Source organism: Dicentrarchus labrax, unplaced genomic scaffold (assembly GCF_905237075.1).
Source record: "Dicentrarchus labrax unplaced genomic scaffold, dlabrax2021, whole genome shotgun sequence".
Taxonomy (NCBI): domain Eukaryota; kingdom Metazoa; phylum Chordata; class Actinopteri; family Moronidae; genus Dicentrarchus; species Dicentrarchus labrax.
In genome coordinates this window covers 19,245,546-19,259,411 of record NW_026136708.1, presented here as the reverse complement: position 1 = coordinate 19,259,411, position 13,866 = coordinate 19,245,546, and the positions used below count along the sequence as shown (strand labels likewise).

The 13,866-nt window shown below is 38.6% G+C and overlaps 1 protein-coding gene across 5 annotated transcripts in view; it reads right to left on the bottom strand.

The window, feature by feature from the left end:
* Window positions 1-495: 495 nt before the first annotated feature.
* xrn2 (5'-3' exoribonuclease 2) overlaps window positions 496-13,866 on the bottom strand; it is a 35,832-nt gene continuing 22,461 nt past the window's right edge. For 2 of the 5 annotated variants that reach the window (XM_051408403.1, XM_051408404.1), the window contains 5 exons: window positions 13,341-13,469; window positions 11,792-11,907; window positions 5,098-5,158; window positions 2,549-2,738; window positions 496-865 (listed from right to left, as the gene is read on the bottom strand). In XM_051408403.1, coding sequence (XP_051264363.1) covers window positions 803-865; window positions 2,549-2,738; window positions 5,098-5,158; window positions 11,792-11,907; window positions 13,341-13,469 — 559 coding nt within the window. In that variant the 3' untranslated portion in view covers window positions 496-802. Of the gene's footprint in view, window positions 2,317-2,548; window positions 2,783-5,097; window positions 5,159-11,791; window positions 11,908-13,340; window positions 13,470-13,866 lie in introns of all 5 variants that reach the window. The other 3 variants (XR_007885571.1, XR_007885570.1, XM_051408405.1) reach the window with 3 other exon arrangements.

The following is a 13,866-nucleotide window of genomic DNA, read 5'->3' as shown; positions in this document are numbered from 1 at the left end:
ATTTTAGTGGAAGTAAAGTCATCACATACTTTTTGTCACATCTGATTTTTATTTGTTTCCAGCATTAAATAAATGATATTTTCATTTTGGACATTTCAATGTTTTTTTGTGCAACCTGAAGAAAAAATGTGATCGTTTTAAGTGTTTTTTTTAATTTTTTTTTATAAATTGTATTTGAAGCAATGATAATAATAATCAGCAGGCTGAAGCCACAATATAAACGGTAGTTTGCGGTTCCATAGCGACGCTTAACTTTACCGGAATATTCACCAGGAAATACTCAAAGCTTCAGGTATTCTGCAGTAAAACTGAAGTTAAATCTAAATTAACAACGAAAAATGATCATTTTTCATTTTGTGAAGAAATCTCGATTCTTTTGGGAGGTTTATTAAAAATGAGCGACTTTTAAAATGTTTGTGCTTTTTAATTTTGGTAAGATTTAAGTGTAAATAAATCAGTATTAAGATAGAGAATATTATTCCTGTTACACAAATATAATCCCAACATCAATGTTTTATTTCATTTTGTTTTAAACACATTAGATCACTTTGGAGGGACTTCTCTCAAAAGTAAACACAGCGGGACACTTTGTCCGTGACTCACTTGTATTTTACAAGTTTTACAGGCTGTTCATCTTAAAAATCACAAGTTACATAATAAGTTGTAAGTAGAATAAAAAGAAAAAAAACCCACATTGAATTTTACAAGAAGACAATAAAATGAAAAAAGATCACGTCTCCCCTACAAATAGTCACCCTGCCCTCCCCCAATTGAAACCCCAAAGTCCAACATTACTTTGAGTTTATTTCCAGTTATATCTTCTGGATGGAGGAGGAGGAGGGTAACCTCTGCCAGAGCTGTAGCCCTGAAAGACAAGAAATATACAGTAGAACAAGCTCTGTGTTTAAGAAAGAAGATGTAAATAATACCACAGCTACAGTGATTAAATACATCTACCGAAAAATAAACATAGTTACAAGTATATCCAAGTTTGGGGATTACATTAATGCAAATTATCTCCAACAGTGAGTGGACTTTTATCTTTAATTCAATTTCAATTTCTGTTCCCCCCCCACCTTATTTTTTTTTGCTAGAGACATTTTTAATCACATGAATCAATACACTTAAAAACAGAACTGTTTTATGTTGAAAGACATAAAATTAATTAAAAAAACAAAAACAAAACTTTATTCACAGACTCTAAAGCTAATTGACAAGTAACAAATGACCAAGTTTGAGGTTTTATTTTGAAACATTTTATGTGTTTGATGAGTGATACATTTTTATTTTGTCTATTGGAGGTCAGTTTACTACAAACTACAATTTTTTAAAATCATTTTTATCATTGGAACTATTTTCTACTGGAGAAATATTCCTCATTACAACCACAGACAGTGAATTTTGGATTATTATAAAACATTTTTTCTTTTTGAGAGCATCACAAACCAAAAATGCATTCTCCACTGGTTTGGGGTGATGACAGAAACCTCAGACAGAAACGCATAGACTGATATTATTGGAGATTTCAGTGAGAAAAGAAGTTATTTTTTTGTGAACTAAATCTGATTAAATCCCTGGTTGATCAGTAACAAACTGTTCTGTTTCAGCTGCATGAAACCAAACACATTTTTTTATTTTTTTACACTGAACTTCCCATTTCATTTGAGTAAAAGAAGACTAACACAAGTCAGATATAAACCATCATATTACTACCACCATCAGAAGACAGTCTGCATGTGTGTTGATTAAAAATGGTCAGTTGAGTTTTAGGTGTTTCATGATTCTGTTTAAAATATCCTGAAATCTTAAAATGTGTTCAAATTTACAAAAACAAAATATCAACATAATGGAGTCAAAACAGTTAGTTGATTAATATAAAGTGAAGTGTCAGTAATTGTTGATAAGTGATTAATCATTTCAAGTCATTTATTGAGCAAAAAAGTCAAACATTTGATGGTTGCAGCTTGTGAAGGTTTGAGACTCTTGTTTGTGAAATGAGCATCTGTTTTAGAGTCTGCTGACATTTTATAAACTCAGATTAATAAAACAACAATCGACAGATAAATTGAATCCAGAAATATGCAGCATAAATCTGGATGCTTTTTAGAGAATAAGAAATCAAAATGTAAAAACAGGATTAAAATTTGAGATTGTGAATTCTGTTTTCACGTCACTAACGATACGATCACCACAAAAGGAATTTCATTAATCTCAAAACAAGTTGAGTGAACTGTGAAGACGGTTCAGCTCTGATCGGAGAATCCAACCTGGACGAGAAGTTCAGCCACACCGAACTTCAGCTCTTTGCTACTTTTACTAAAAAGAGTACAGGAAATAAAAGTTTCAAATGTTTGAGTGAACAAAACTCTGACAGAACTGATTGCTTCACTTAACTTTTCTAGTTTTAACTACGACCTGCATGCAAAGACATCACGTTCTATTAATATCAAATATTTTGAGCTGCAGAAGAAACTTTAACTCCGCCCACGGCTCGTCAGACCAGACAGATTGTTTCTGAAGATCTCAGCGACAGATTTGAAGTATTTACCTGATGCTGTTGTCCCCGGTTGTCTCTGCGATCATGCCAGTCGTCTCTACGGTTATCGAAGCGCTGCTGGTAGCTGCCTTGCCCGGCCCCTCCCCGTCCGCGGTTCACGTTCTGCTGGTATGCCGACTGCTGCGACTGCTGGGCCCGATCCCAACCGTGACCCCCACTTCCGTACTGGTGCTGCTGCTGTCTGGAGACACGAACACACTGAACCTGTCAGCTTCTGAAAAATCCCTGTTGAGTACACTCAAGGTCTTAAATTTATACATACATTTTCTACCATGTTGAACTCCAGGTTGTGTTTATGTCTGAAGTGGATTTAAAGACTTTGGAAGAAGAGGTACCTGAACTGAAAAAAGAACTGCTGCTGATGGCTGAAACATCCCTGAATCTGTTAATGCAGTTAATGTACTTTATCCTTGGCTAGGAAGCAAAACACAATACTGTATAATCTCAGGTTTTTCAGGTTATCTCAGTGTGAAGTTGGAAATACTTCACCACAGGTTAAAACAGGTTCATTCACAGTAACAAGGCCATTATAAAGCATTAAGCATGTTGACATAATCACCTTTTGATTAATTTCTAATGAATATGAGTTTTTACTCAAAATGTTACACTTGTTATTGGCTGGATGGTGTTAAACTAATGTGGATTAAAGGGCCGATTCTGCATGAATTAAAACCAGGAACAGCTTTTGGTTCAATGCTCGGCCAAATAGTAGTTTCTTCTATATTTGTTTGTTTAAATACAGAAATTAAAAGTTGTACCTGCTTTATGCACAGGGACAAACTGCTACTTTCTTCAATACCTACGTTTGAGTAATATTAACATGTGGTTCCATGTAATAAAATGTGCCAAGCCAGTGATTAATGTTTTAAAGACATGCAGACAAAAGAAGGAGAGATTTAACAATCAGTTGACGACAGAACTATAATTGGCTATTTTTGTATAATAACCATTTTGATGATTGATTCAGTCATTTTTTAAAAACAAAATTAGTGAAAAAGTTAAAACCATTCTCTGGCTGCAGCTTCTCCAGTGGGAGAATCTGCCTATTTTTTCTGTTTTCTTTGGTCAAACAACATGATATCTGAAGGTGTCTGCTTGAACTCGTCAGAAAATAAAGAGAAATATCTGTCATTTTCCCGGACTAAACTATTTGCAGACTTATTAAAAAATAACTGCTCAGTTTAAACCACTTTATTTTGGCAAAGTTATGATTGAGACCTCAAAATGTTTCATCACAAAGTAAACAGAGGTTTTCGATGATTTACGTTACAATTTGTCCTCAATTCAAAAAGTCCTGAGGTTCTATTTTATTGATGGAAAACCAAAAAAGTTTAGATGTATTTATGTTATGAGGATTTTTCAACCAACAGATAAAACGCTGAACTTTGTGATCCTTTAACTCTGCTTTGAAGTGACCCCACTAAAATCCCCATCGACAGGCGTTTACTGAGGGATCGAGCTCTCAATGAGATAAAAGAGCCTCTCCTCTAAGATGACTTAGTGTGGACGCACATGAAAGAAGACGTATGAAATGATCCATATTCACATATGGCTCGGATCGCCCTCATCCCTGAAATGAGGCGGCCGCATTGCGTCCGTGGGACCGAGTGAAAAGTCGGCACGCCACGGCCCTCCAAACCACTGCCGGACAATGTGTCAATCCAACAGTGATATTAGTAACAATGAAGAGAGAAGAGACTAAGAGCAGCAGCCCCATCCCTCATTACTGAACCATGTCACACTCTGGCCAGCGCCGGACTTATCCGAGCGCTGGAATCCATAATCCCCCCCTCTCCAAGTTCCTCCTGCATTTCATTTGGTCCGGTCCTGAGCAGTTAAAGAAACTGTTTTCAGTCGCCGCTAATAACTACTGACCTGAGGTGACACCAAGCCACAATGGGCCTGAAAAGTTGAACCGGAGAACCTGATTAGGACTTTGGAGAGGTCTGGAGCCAGAATCAATAGCCGAACTGTGCTGCTGTGGCGCAGGGAACGAAGCGGCCTCCAACAGCATTAGTGATGCCTCATTAAGTTGCACAAACCTCCTCGAGAGAAATTTGTTTTAGAGTGACGGGGAAAAATCTTAATTCAGCAGCAGCAGCAAAGCCCCTCGACAGAGGAAGGCAGAGCGCGGGTGTAGAAAGGCTGGAAATCTGCGGGGGGATTTAGATGGAGACAAGCTACAATACCCACAAACTAGGCCTGTGACATGTTTAATGCACACGAGTTCTACATACGATTGTAAAAAGGACACAGAGACGAAAAGGAAGCGATATTTTCTCTCAAAATATTTCATTAACATTAGGCATAAAATTAAACCAACCGACTACAATGGATAGGGTGGTTGAAAAAGTCCTTGAGTGATACTGTAACAAAGAGAAATACCTCATTTAGAGTAAGAGGATGAAAATTTATGTAATTCTCTTTTTTGGATCAGTGTTTATATCCAACTAAATGTCAGCACGCTGACCATGAACTTTACTGCCCAAGGCAACCAGTAAACGTAGTTTTATAAAAAGCAGACAAACCGCCCGGCTCACCTTGGAAATTGGGGCTGCTGGAAGGGGGGAGGCGCTCCCAGCAAGCTGTTCTGCCTGGAATCTGCGGAGAACAAAAGACAACATGTTCAGAAGTGGTTCTGCTGGACTAAGTTTGAAGTTCTCGAAGAACCAGAGAGCTCAGTCCTCTGAGGAAAGACCAATTTGTCCTAAATTTTATGTGCAACTGAATGCTTTTAATACAATATGAAACCAGCAGTAAGGAGAAGGTTGCTGTCAGGTGTTATTGTTTTACTATATTTTTTTATCTCAAACTTTAAACATGTGGCTCAGTTTAAATACTCAACAAGGAAAAAAATAAAATAATAATGTTGTTAAAAGAAGTATTTCACATTCACATCATCCGAGTCAACTTTTCTGAGTTAAACTGCGATGAAACCTCCAGTTTCATTGTTTGGAAGCCAAAAGGATTTGACATTAAACATGGATACTAATTAACCCAATTCAAGTCAGCTTTAACCTTGAAGATTAAAAAACAAAAAATACCAACTATTTCATTTCTGTCATGGATACAGAACGAATCAGTTGTCATGATAAAATTAAGCTCTTTCAAACGTTGAATCGTGGCGAGCTCTGGAGGTGGAGGAGGGGGGGGAGGCAGCGGGGCGAGCCAGAGCGCTACATTTGCATTTTTTGTTCAGAAAATGAAATAAGCATTCAGCCGGCAGCATTGTGGACGCCTCAAGTACCCTGGTTCCATCGCTGCAAACCCTTCACAAAGACACACTTAAAAAAAAAAAAAAAGAAAAAAAAAAAAAAGGGAGCTAACGGCTTCTTCCAGATTCACTGTTGCCAAGGCGATGACCAGCTGCAAGCCACGGACTTGTTTGTTTATAGGGGCAGGCCTGCTGAGTGGCTCAGCTCAGGGTGGGTGAAGGGTACCATGAAAAGGACCTGGAGACTCACATTTACAAACCTGGGAAGGAGTCGGTGTAAAAATTAAGATTCGACCGATACGAGTTCACAGAAGCCGATGTTTATGTTTCTGGATTAAAGTCGATACCGAGTGTAGATACTAAAACTGGAGCAGGAACATTTCTATCACAGTAATTTGACATATTTAGCAGGTCTAGGACTGCAACAATTATTCTCATGATCGATTATTTTATTTAGGTTATCTGGTTAAAGCTTCTCAAGTGCAAACATTTGCTGGTCTTCTATAGGCAGGTTTCCATCCAAATGTAGAACATTTTAAATTAATGTGCACATTAATTAGCATTTTCTTTTGCAGAATTCCTAGAATTCTGGAAATGTTCACCTGCTTCTGTTAATATCTAACCTGACTGCGCCAGATGGTTTGTTACACAGAACCATCCCAGAAGCTATTATTGTAAACTATTTGGAAAAGGGCAGGCACCAAAACTATTCAGCAGGTGATTGAATGAACCATCCATCACCGTTATCCTGCCCACACTTCAACCAGTCAGGTCAACGAACCATATAACGCAGTCAAACTCTTAGAGAAGCCAGTTGGGAGAAGATCGAAAACATCTTTTCCATCTAGACAAACCTTCAGTGTCGTTTCTCTTCTTAAAATTAAGAAAAACTCTCCAGTTCTGATATATCTGATGCTAGCAGCATCAATGCTAACCTCTTTAGCAGCCACCACCTTCTCACTACGTCACATCTAGTCCACGCTGACAACTTAAAGAGAAGCTAAGCAGGAAATATTCCACCAGTTCCCTGCTGGCTGCTGCAGAAAGTAGTAAAAGACACAATTACCAGCAAGCAGGCAGACTGCTGTCGGCACATCATGATTTTGTTTTTGTCATTCAGTTTTCATGTTTGATTATCTCCTCCACCAACAAACTTTAAGTGGACCACCCAGTTGGGCTCCAATTATAACTCCATGGCACTCTGGTCTTCTTTTCCTCATCGCCAGCGATGACTCAAAAGAGGGAATTACAAGTGGACACCTGTCAATCTCTTTAATTAACAATGATCTGAAAGTGTATAGACCTCCAGTCTGGGCCGGACAAAAGCCACCAAAGGATTACGCTTTAAATCCTTAAAACACGCTGTGTCCACTGTATTAATGCAGGGATTACAACCGCGCTAAACAACTAAACGTCTCTCTCCACCTCTTTTCAATTAGTTCAGCGACTATTTGACTCAGCTCTCGTCCAGCCAGCTCAGGTTTGATAACAGTAGCAGGGCAGTAACTTTTCTGTCTGCTGGACAAAGCAGAAAGATTCCCAAAACAGCATCTGCCACTGCTGCTCCACAAGACAAGAAATCTCAGAATGAAAGCCAGTTCAGAGCACAACGGTTAAAATCAGAATAATTTATTTTAATAATTTATAGTAAGAATCAGGACTGTGTACCGTTTGAAAATGTGTTTGGTTGTTTTCTGCAGAGCTTCAATCAATATAGGAGTATTAAAACAAAGCACAAGCAAAACTAGAGCTTCAGTAAATTAGTCCTTGTGAGAAGAACGACAAGCTCCTGGATTGCTCAAAACACTCTGTTTTAAGAAGCTCCAAAATAAATATGTTTTGTAATTCATTTCTTTTGACAGAGAAAAGTCCTGTGAGAGAACAGAAATACTGTTATCACCAAGGCCACATGTATTTGGTGCCTCCTTGTTATTGAAGTTGGTCTACCAGGCAGTGTGTGCTGCTATTATGTGCAGTTGTTATTCTGAAGTGGTTGGGGAGTTTGGAGGCTTATCAGCCACTGTGGTCGCTGGATGAATCTGTTACTTTGCTGCCCTGGTTAAAATTTGGTGTCACTGTGTGTCAAGACAATAATGGCCACCAGCAGAGACTCCCCGGCTAGTTATTAAACACCAGCTGGTCTGGCTGCAGCATACAAAGCCTTGCAGCATGTTTCAGAGGCAGCATGTTGACACATCACCGCAGGAGGTAGCAGCGCTGTCAAAGAGGGAAGTTAACTTTGGTTTCAACCCTCTTCAGAGCGCATCACACTCCCAATCAAACGGGATCCTCCCGGATGCTTTTATCAGAGGGGGCCACTGTGTCCAGCGGAGCCACTCAACAGTCTCATTACTGGCCCAGGTCTCCCACAACGCTAATCAGCAAACAACCCCCCCCCAAATCACAAAAGCCCAGAGGAGCAAAGCCTGCAGTGATTATTGGCCAAGCAGAGGATTGGCCCTGAGAAAGTGTTATCTGGACAAAAGCAAGGCTCTGGCCTCCTGCTGCAGGATAAGGCCTACTTGTCTGGATAATCAAATTCCTAGGGATGCCAATATTATCACTGGTCCACATTAAGTCCAGTTAATCAATGTTAAACAGAAATCAGATCCCTGAGTCATTTGTGTTATTAAGTAAAGCTGAATTTTTTCAGCTGCAGATGGTTAAAAATCTTATTTTAGATCAAAATAGAGCATGTGACTGTCATCGCTCAAGGAAAAGTCAAAGGGTTTCGAACTTAACACACAAAAAATCAGCAGAAATCAAATCTAATATCAGTAATACCTCCAAAAATGGCATTTATGCTCTTGGTACTTGATATAATATACCTGATATAATAAAAATCATCCTCTGTCACCAGAATCAGGCGAGCCACGTTAAACATTTATAAAGATTCACATTTGTTAAGGTAACAATTTCCCCAATGATGATGAAAAAAATATAGAGCGAGTGAGATTAAAAAAAGAATGTCCGGGACCGCTCATTGGCAAGTTTAACATTAAGAACGAGCGGCAGAGGCCAGGTGAGGTGCTACCGCAATCCGGAGGAGCCAAAAACCCCCATTTGCATCAAGTGCCACCAGAATAGCTATGACTCCCCCGCACGCCATCAGTGGGCAGATGAGATTATTCATCTACTTGCAAATTGGCACATCAAAGTCAAACTGGAGAAGAGCTGGCAGAGGACCGCAGGGCCGAGGCCGGGGCCGAGCACAGAGCGTGATTAGGAGCTGGGAAAGAGATTCTGCCTCCATATGTGACGAGCTGCTCAAACATCCCTCACATGATGAACGAAAGGCAGCCATTTAATCATATACCAACATTATTTGTCTCTTAATGAGCGACAGTTTGGTGGCTGTGAATATAAAGTGTGAAATAATAATGGTCACCGTTTGTCTATTACGTTTACATTTTATGTATTTAGACTATGCGGTTTGCTTAAAACAAGCAGGTTCTGTGTTCTGGCACAAGAACACAACTGCAGAAGAGGAGAGAGTGGAGATGTTCAGAGCTCTGAGTTTTCCTGCTTGATATGGTTTATAAAAAATGAACACTTAACACACTCAGTACTGGGTATCTGCATCTTATCAAATGCTTATAACTCACCTAAATGTTGATTAAATATGTATCTGAGACATGGACATGACAGCTGCAGCTACTAAATCTGCCCCATCTTGTGTTTTGCAAACCAAATCCAAATACTGAAGGTCCTGGTTAAAAACTATTAAGTTTATAAGCATAAATTATTCATATGATGATATGAATTAAAGATCTGACTCTTGAAACTGACATGTGATCAGCTAGAGACAAGATCTTTCACTCTGCTGGAGAGGGAACTACAATAACGCTCGCAGCAGTACAGTGGCGTTACAGCGTGGACCTTCTTCCCTCACAAAAGATCTTTTCTGATTTGAGGTGAGAAAATAGGAAATGCAGAAACAGAATTTTCATTCACATTTGATCAGCAATGCCTAGTTTGATTAGAGTTTCGGAGAATGACAATCACACCCTAACACACACCCTGCTTAATCATCTATTTATTACAAAATAAACTATAAATTACAAAATGAACGTCATGCTGAATGGAAGGAAACTACAAACTAGCGACTGAGACAAACTAACTCATTAGGAAACTTGACCGAAGTAATAAATCAAGTGAGAAGTAGGGTCATTTCTCCATACGACTCCATACTATCTGACTTCTTGTTGTAGACCGTGGACCTGCCCCCTGCTGGCCATTAGAAAGAATGCAGTTTTAAGTTACTTCCACGTTGGCGTCACTTCTCAGACCCGGAAGCTTTGTCCACTAATTATTTACTGTCAGTGATTTTAACTGGTAACAGTTTGCGCCCGGCAAAACAATGTTTTCCACAATGATCTTTGCTAATGAACCAGTTGGAGCTTCCTGAAAAAAATAAAAGTAACTATTTTGCCAATCTGGGTGTCAGAACAGAGTCCCTTGCACCAATACACACAAATATATTTCTCATTAGTATATACGAATGAAACACTGCACTGTAGCACCCGGCTGACGTGAAGGAGAGCAGCACTGCGACATCAGCAGGCCAAGAAGGGTTCAGTCAAAGAAAGGATCAGACTTTTTAAATTGGCCTTATTCTGGCCAATCCTTCAAAATCAGCCCCAATACAGATCTTCGGATCGGTTTGGGACATCTCTTAACACGACTTGTCCCAAGCTAAATTATTAAACACTAAGTGAAAAAGAGTTAACCCATCTCACTTAGACATTATTGTGTTTGCTTATTTTATTTATTTACATTATTTATTTATTCATTTACATATATATTTATTTATATTTATCTATTTATTTACATATATATATATATTTATTCTCTTGTATCAAATTAGCTCATTGATGAGCATAAAGTATCACTGAACTCTTCATTTCTTTGGTGTTTTTTCTTAATTTTACTATGTCCATATACCACCTAAAGAAAAGTTTAAACTTTCTAAACTCCAAAATATTACAGTTTAGTGGACGGACAGTTGTAAGAGTATAATACACACTGTGCCACAAAACCTAATTTCACTATATTTGAGTTTCTGTTGTATGTACATTAACAGTTTGTGACAAACCGCAGACTCAGTGACCAGGAACACGGGGCAATTGAAAGCACCAAATCAAAAGTATAAAATATATATGTGTGTGTGTGTGTGTGTGTGTGTGTATGTGTGTGTGTGTGTGTGTGTGTGTATCTATATCTATATCTATACACATACATATACACACACATACATATACACACACACATACACACACACACACACACATATAGTATAATACCATAGTAGTACCATTTCTCTCATAAAAAACAAACAAAAACCTCATGAACACATGCACAATGATCTTTCTTTTCAGGTAGAAAGACACATTGAAGGAGAAGAAATTGTTGGCCAAAAGAAAATATTAGCTGCATTTAATGGGACTAGTACATTAAGTAGGGGTGGAATAATAGAGGACGTCACATTGCTTTGTTCAATACAAGGCTACAACTGTGAATCCATCAATTCACCCAAGTTCATTTATGACCTTGGGAATGAACAGTAGTTTGTCACGGTCGAACTTGCTTTTTTATAAAACTTTCAAATACATCGAGTCATATTCACCTGATGTTTGTTCAAACTCTGTAGGGAGAGGACCTTGAAGGATTCTGTCACCACACCAGAATGGGTTTGCTGTGTCACAGAGCTGTTATGGTTTTATTTACACCTCTGAGATCTCAGAATAAAACCAGTCGGGCAAAAATAAATCTATTTTCATTTTTTGGCATTTTACTAGTATTTGAGCGCGATAGATACACAATGTGGTGAAACTGACCCTTTTATTTGAATTCATATCCACAATATACATTTTTGTCTGTTTTTTGTTAAATATCTTCTGCAATCATATCAAAGGTTCCCATGTTAATTTGTGATGCAAATACAGCAGTAAATCAAATAAACTACCATCTATTGTAGTTTAACCAACTCCTTTCAGGATGTGTGTGTGTGTGTGTCTTACGTTGGTAAGACTGCTGGCCCCCGCTGTGTTGACGGTAGTTTCCTTGTTGGTAGTTGCCTGGTGGAGGCGCGTTGCTGTACTGTCCTCTGCCATGTTGGTTTCTGTTCATATTGTGACTAAAAGAAGAGAAAAAGGTTTTACTGTAAAAATCTGATTCAAAACAACACATCCTTTTACTTATCCTATCTTTCAACCTTTTGTCACAGAAAAAACCCTAAATCTGTATTAATTCACCCACTGGAGGGTTCTATTTCCAGGTTTAGCAGTTCCCTAATGGAGGGCCATATCACCCAGTAAATGGATGTTTAAACTGAAAACAGCCAGCTGCATTGGTTTGGGCGTACTGCCTCAGGTACAGGTAAGACAAGGACCAATTCAGACAGAACCAGGCCCTCCACCCATTCATTTTGGGGGTAGTACGTTTACGCTGTGGGGGGTTGTAGGAAACGCCGGGAAAAAAAAAAACAGACAAACCCAACTGCTTCAAAGTCAGCTTCTAATATCATTAAAACTGTTAATTATTTTACCTTTTGTAATGATGGTCATGTGGTAAACAGTAGAAATACACAGCTACACAGTAATCTACCACGAACGTGAGCTTGCACATATTTAACCGGTAGCTGCAAGCCCTTGCCAGGTGATGTCGCTGGTTTGCAATCAAGGTGATTTTACATCCTAAGAGGCTTTTTTTCCCTTTTCTTCTTTAAAAAAATAAAAATAAAAAATAAAAGGTCAGACCCATGGACCTAAACTTCTGGGTAGCTGGCTCAAATAGTGAGAAATATTTATTTTTAAAATACTTATCATTTTTAGACCTTTTAGGATATTGACAACCTGGACTGAGTTCATTCAAACCTTACAAGTGATTCTGGGTGAAGTCCAATATTCAACATTCAATTATTTAAAATCAGAACAACAACAAAAAAAGATCCTTTTCTTTTTCGTGCTCACCATCCTCTGAGCACGTGCCTGTTTGGCCCATCAAGGCACATAACTGTCTGAATTACTGAATTAACGACTTAGTTTAGTAGGAAAAAGAAAAAAAATTGGAATACGCTGTGTTTCTTCAAATCGGTGCATAATTAATTCCCAAACACGCTACAGTCGGGCCGAGCCAGATGTTCAATTATTCACATTTCCTTAATGATAATATCAATGTGTGGAGGAGAGAGCTTAGATCATAATCAAGGATGGCTGGTTAATGGGGACCGTTAGGGGGGATACAAACATTTTAAGATACTGTACTCTACTCCCAAATCTGAATACAGAGTCACTGCAGAATCAGCAGTCACTGTTTAACACTGCCTGCTATAAAATTTGAGTTAAATGGAAATTTACTGTGAGCAAATCTATTGCATTTTTTTAACTAAACCATTTCTGACTGGTAAAAAGAAATTATTTGCATTTTTTTCATACTTATATTCCTTCCAAATTTGTCATTGATCTGTCTGTAAGACAATAAAAGTGAGGAATCTTTCTTGCAAAAGGAATTTCATAACAAAAGAGCTTAATCAGACCTTGTAGATGGACGCTATGACTGGTAACTTACCCCAGAGCACGGAAGCCGGACTGGTCCAGGTGAGCCTGCTGCCTGTTTGGATTGAAGCCCAGCTGGGGTCTCCATGGTTCCCTGTTCCCCCTCTCCCAGTCTCCTGGCTTCAGGACCTTATTGGGCATCCTAAAAAACAACAAACAGAGAGAGTCAAAGCTTCAGTGAGAAAGATTTTCATGTCAAGAATAATGGCAAACACTGCAAACTCTACTTTGGCCACATTTATTGTTGTGTGGAATTTAGTGTTTGTGTACTTTTCTATCACTTTAAAAATCAAAGATTTGTTGGTGATGCCTCCTGGTTGGAGCACTCACTCACTGTTTTGTGTAATTCTGTATAAAACAGCTTGTTTTGAGTGGAGGGGAACTTTAAAACCCCTCAAAGTAATGTTTTGTTTCTACAGTGTGATGTTTGATCTTCACTGTGCAGTATGATGCATCTGCCAGTTTGACACTAGAAAGATGTTTTCACATTTATCTGCTGAAAGTGGAAAGTTTCTCTGTGCTCATTGAAAATCAGATTT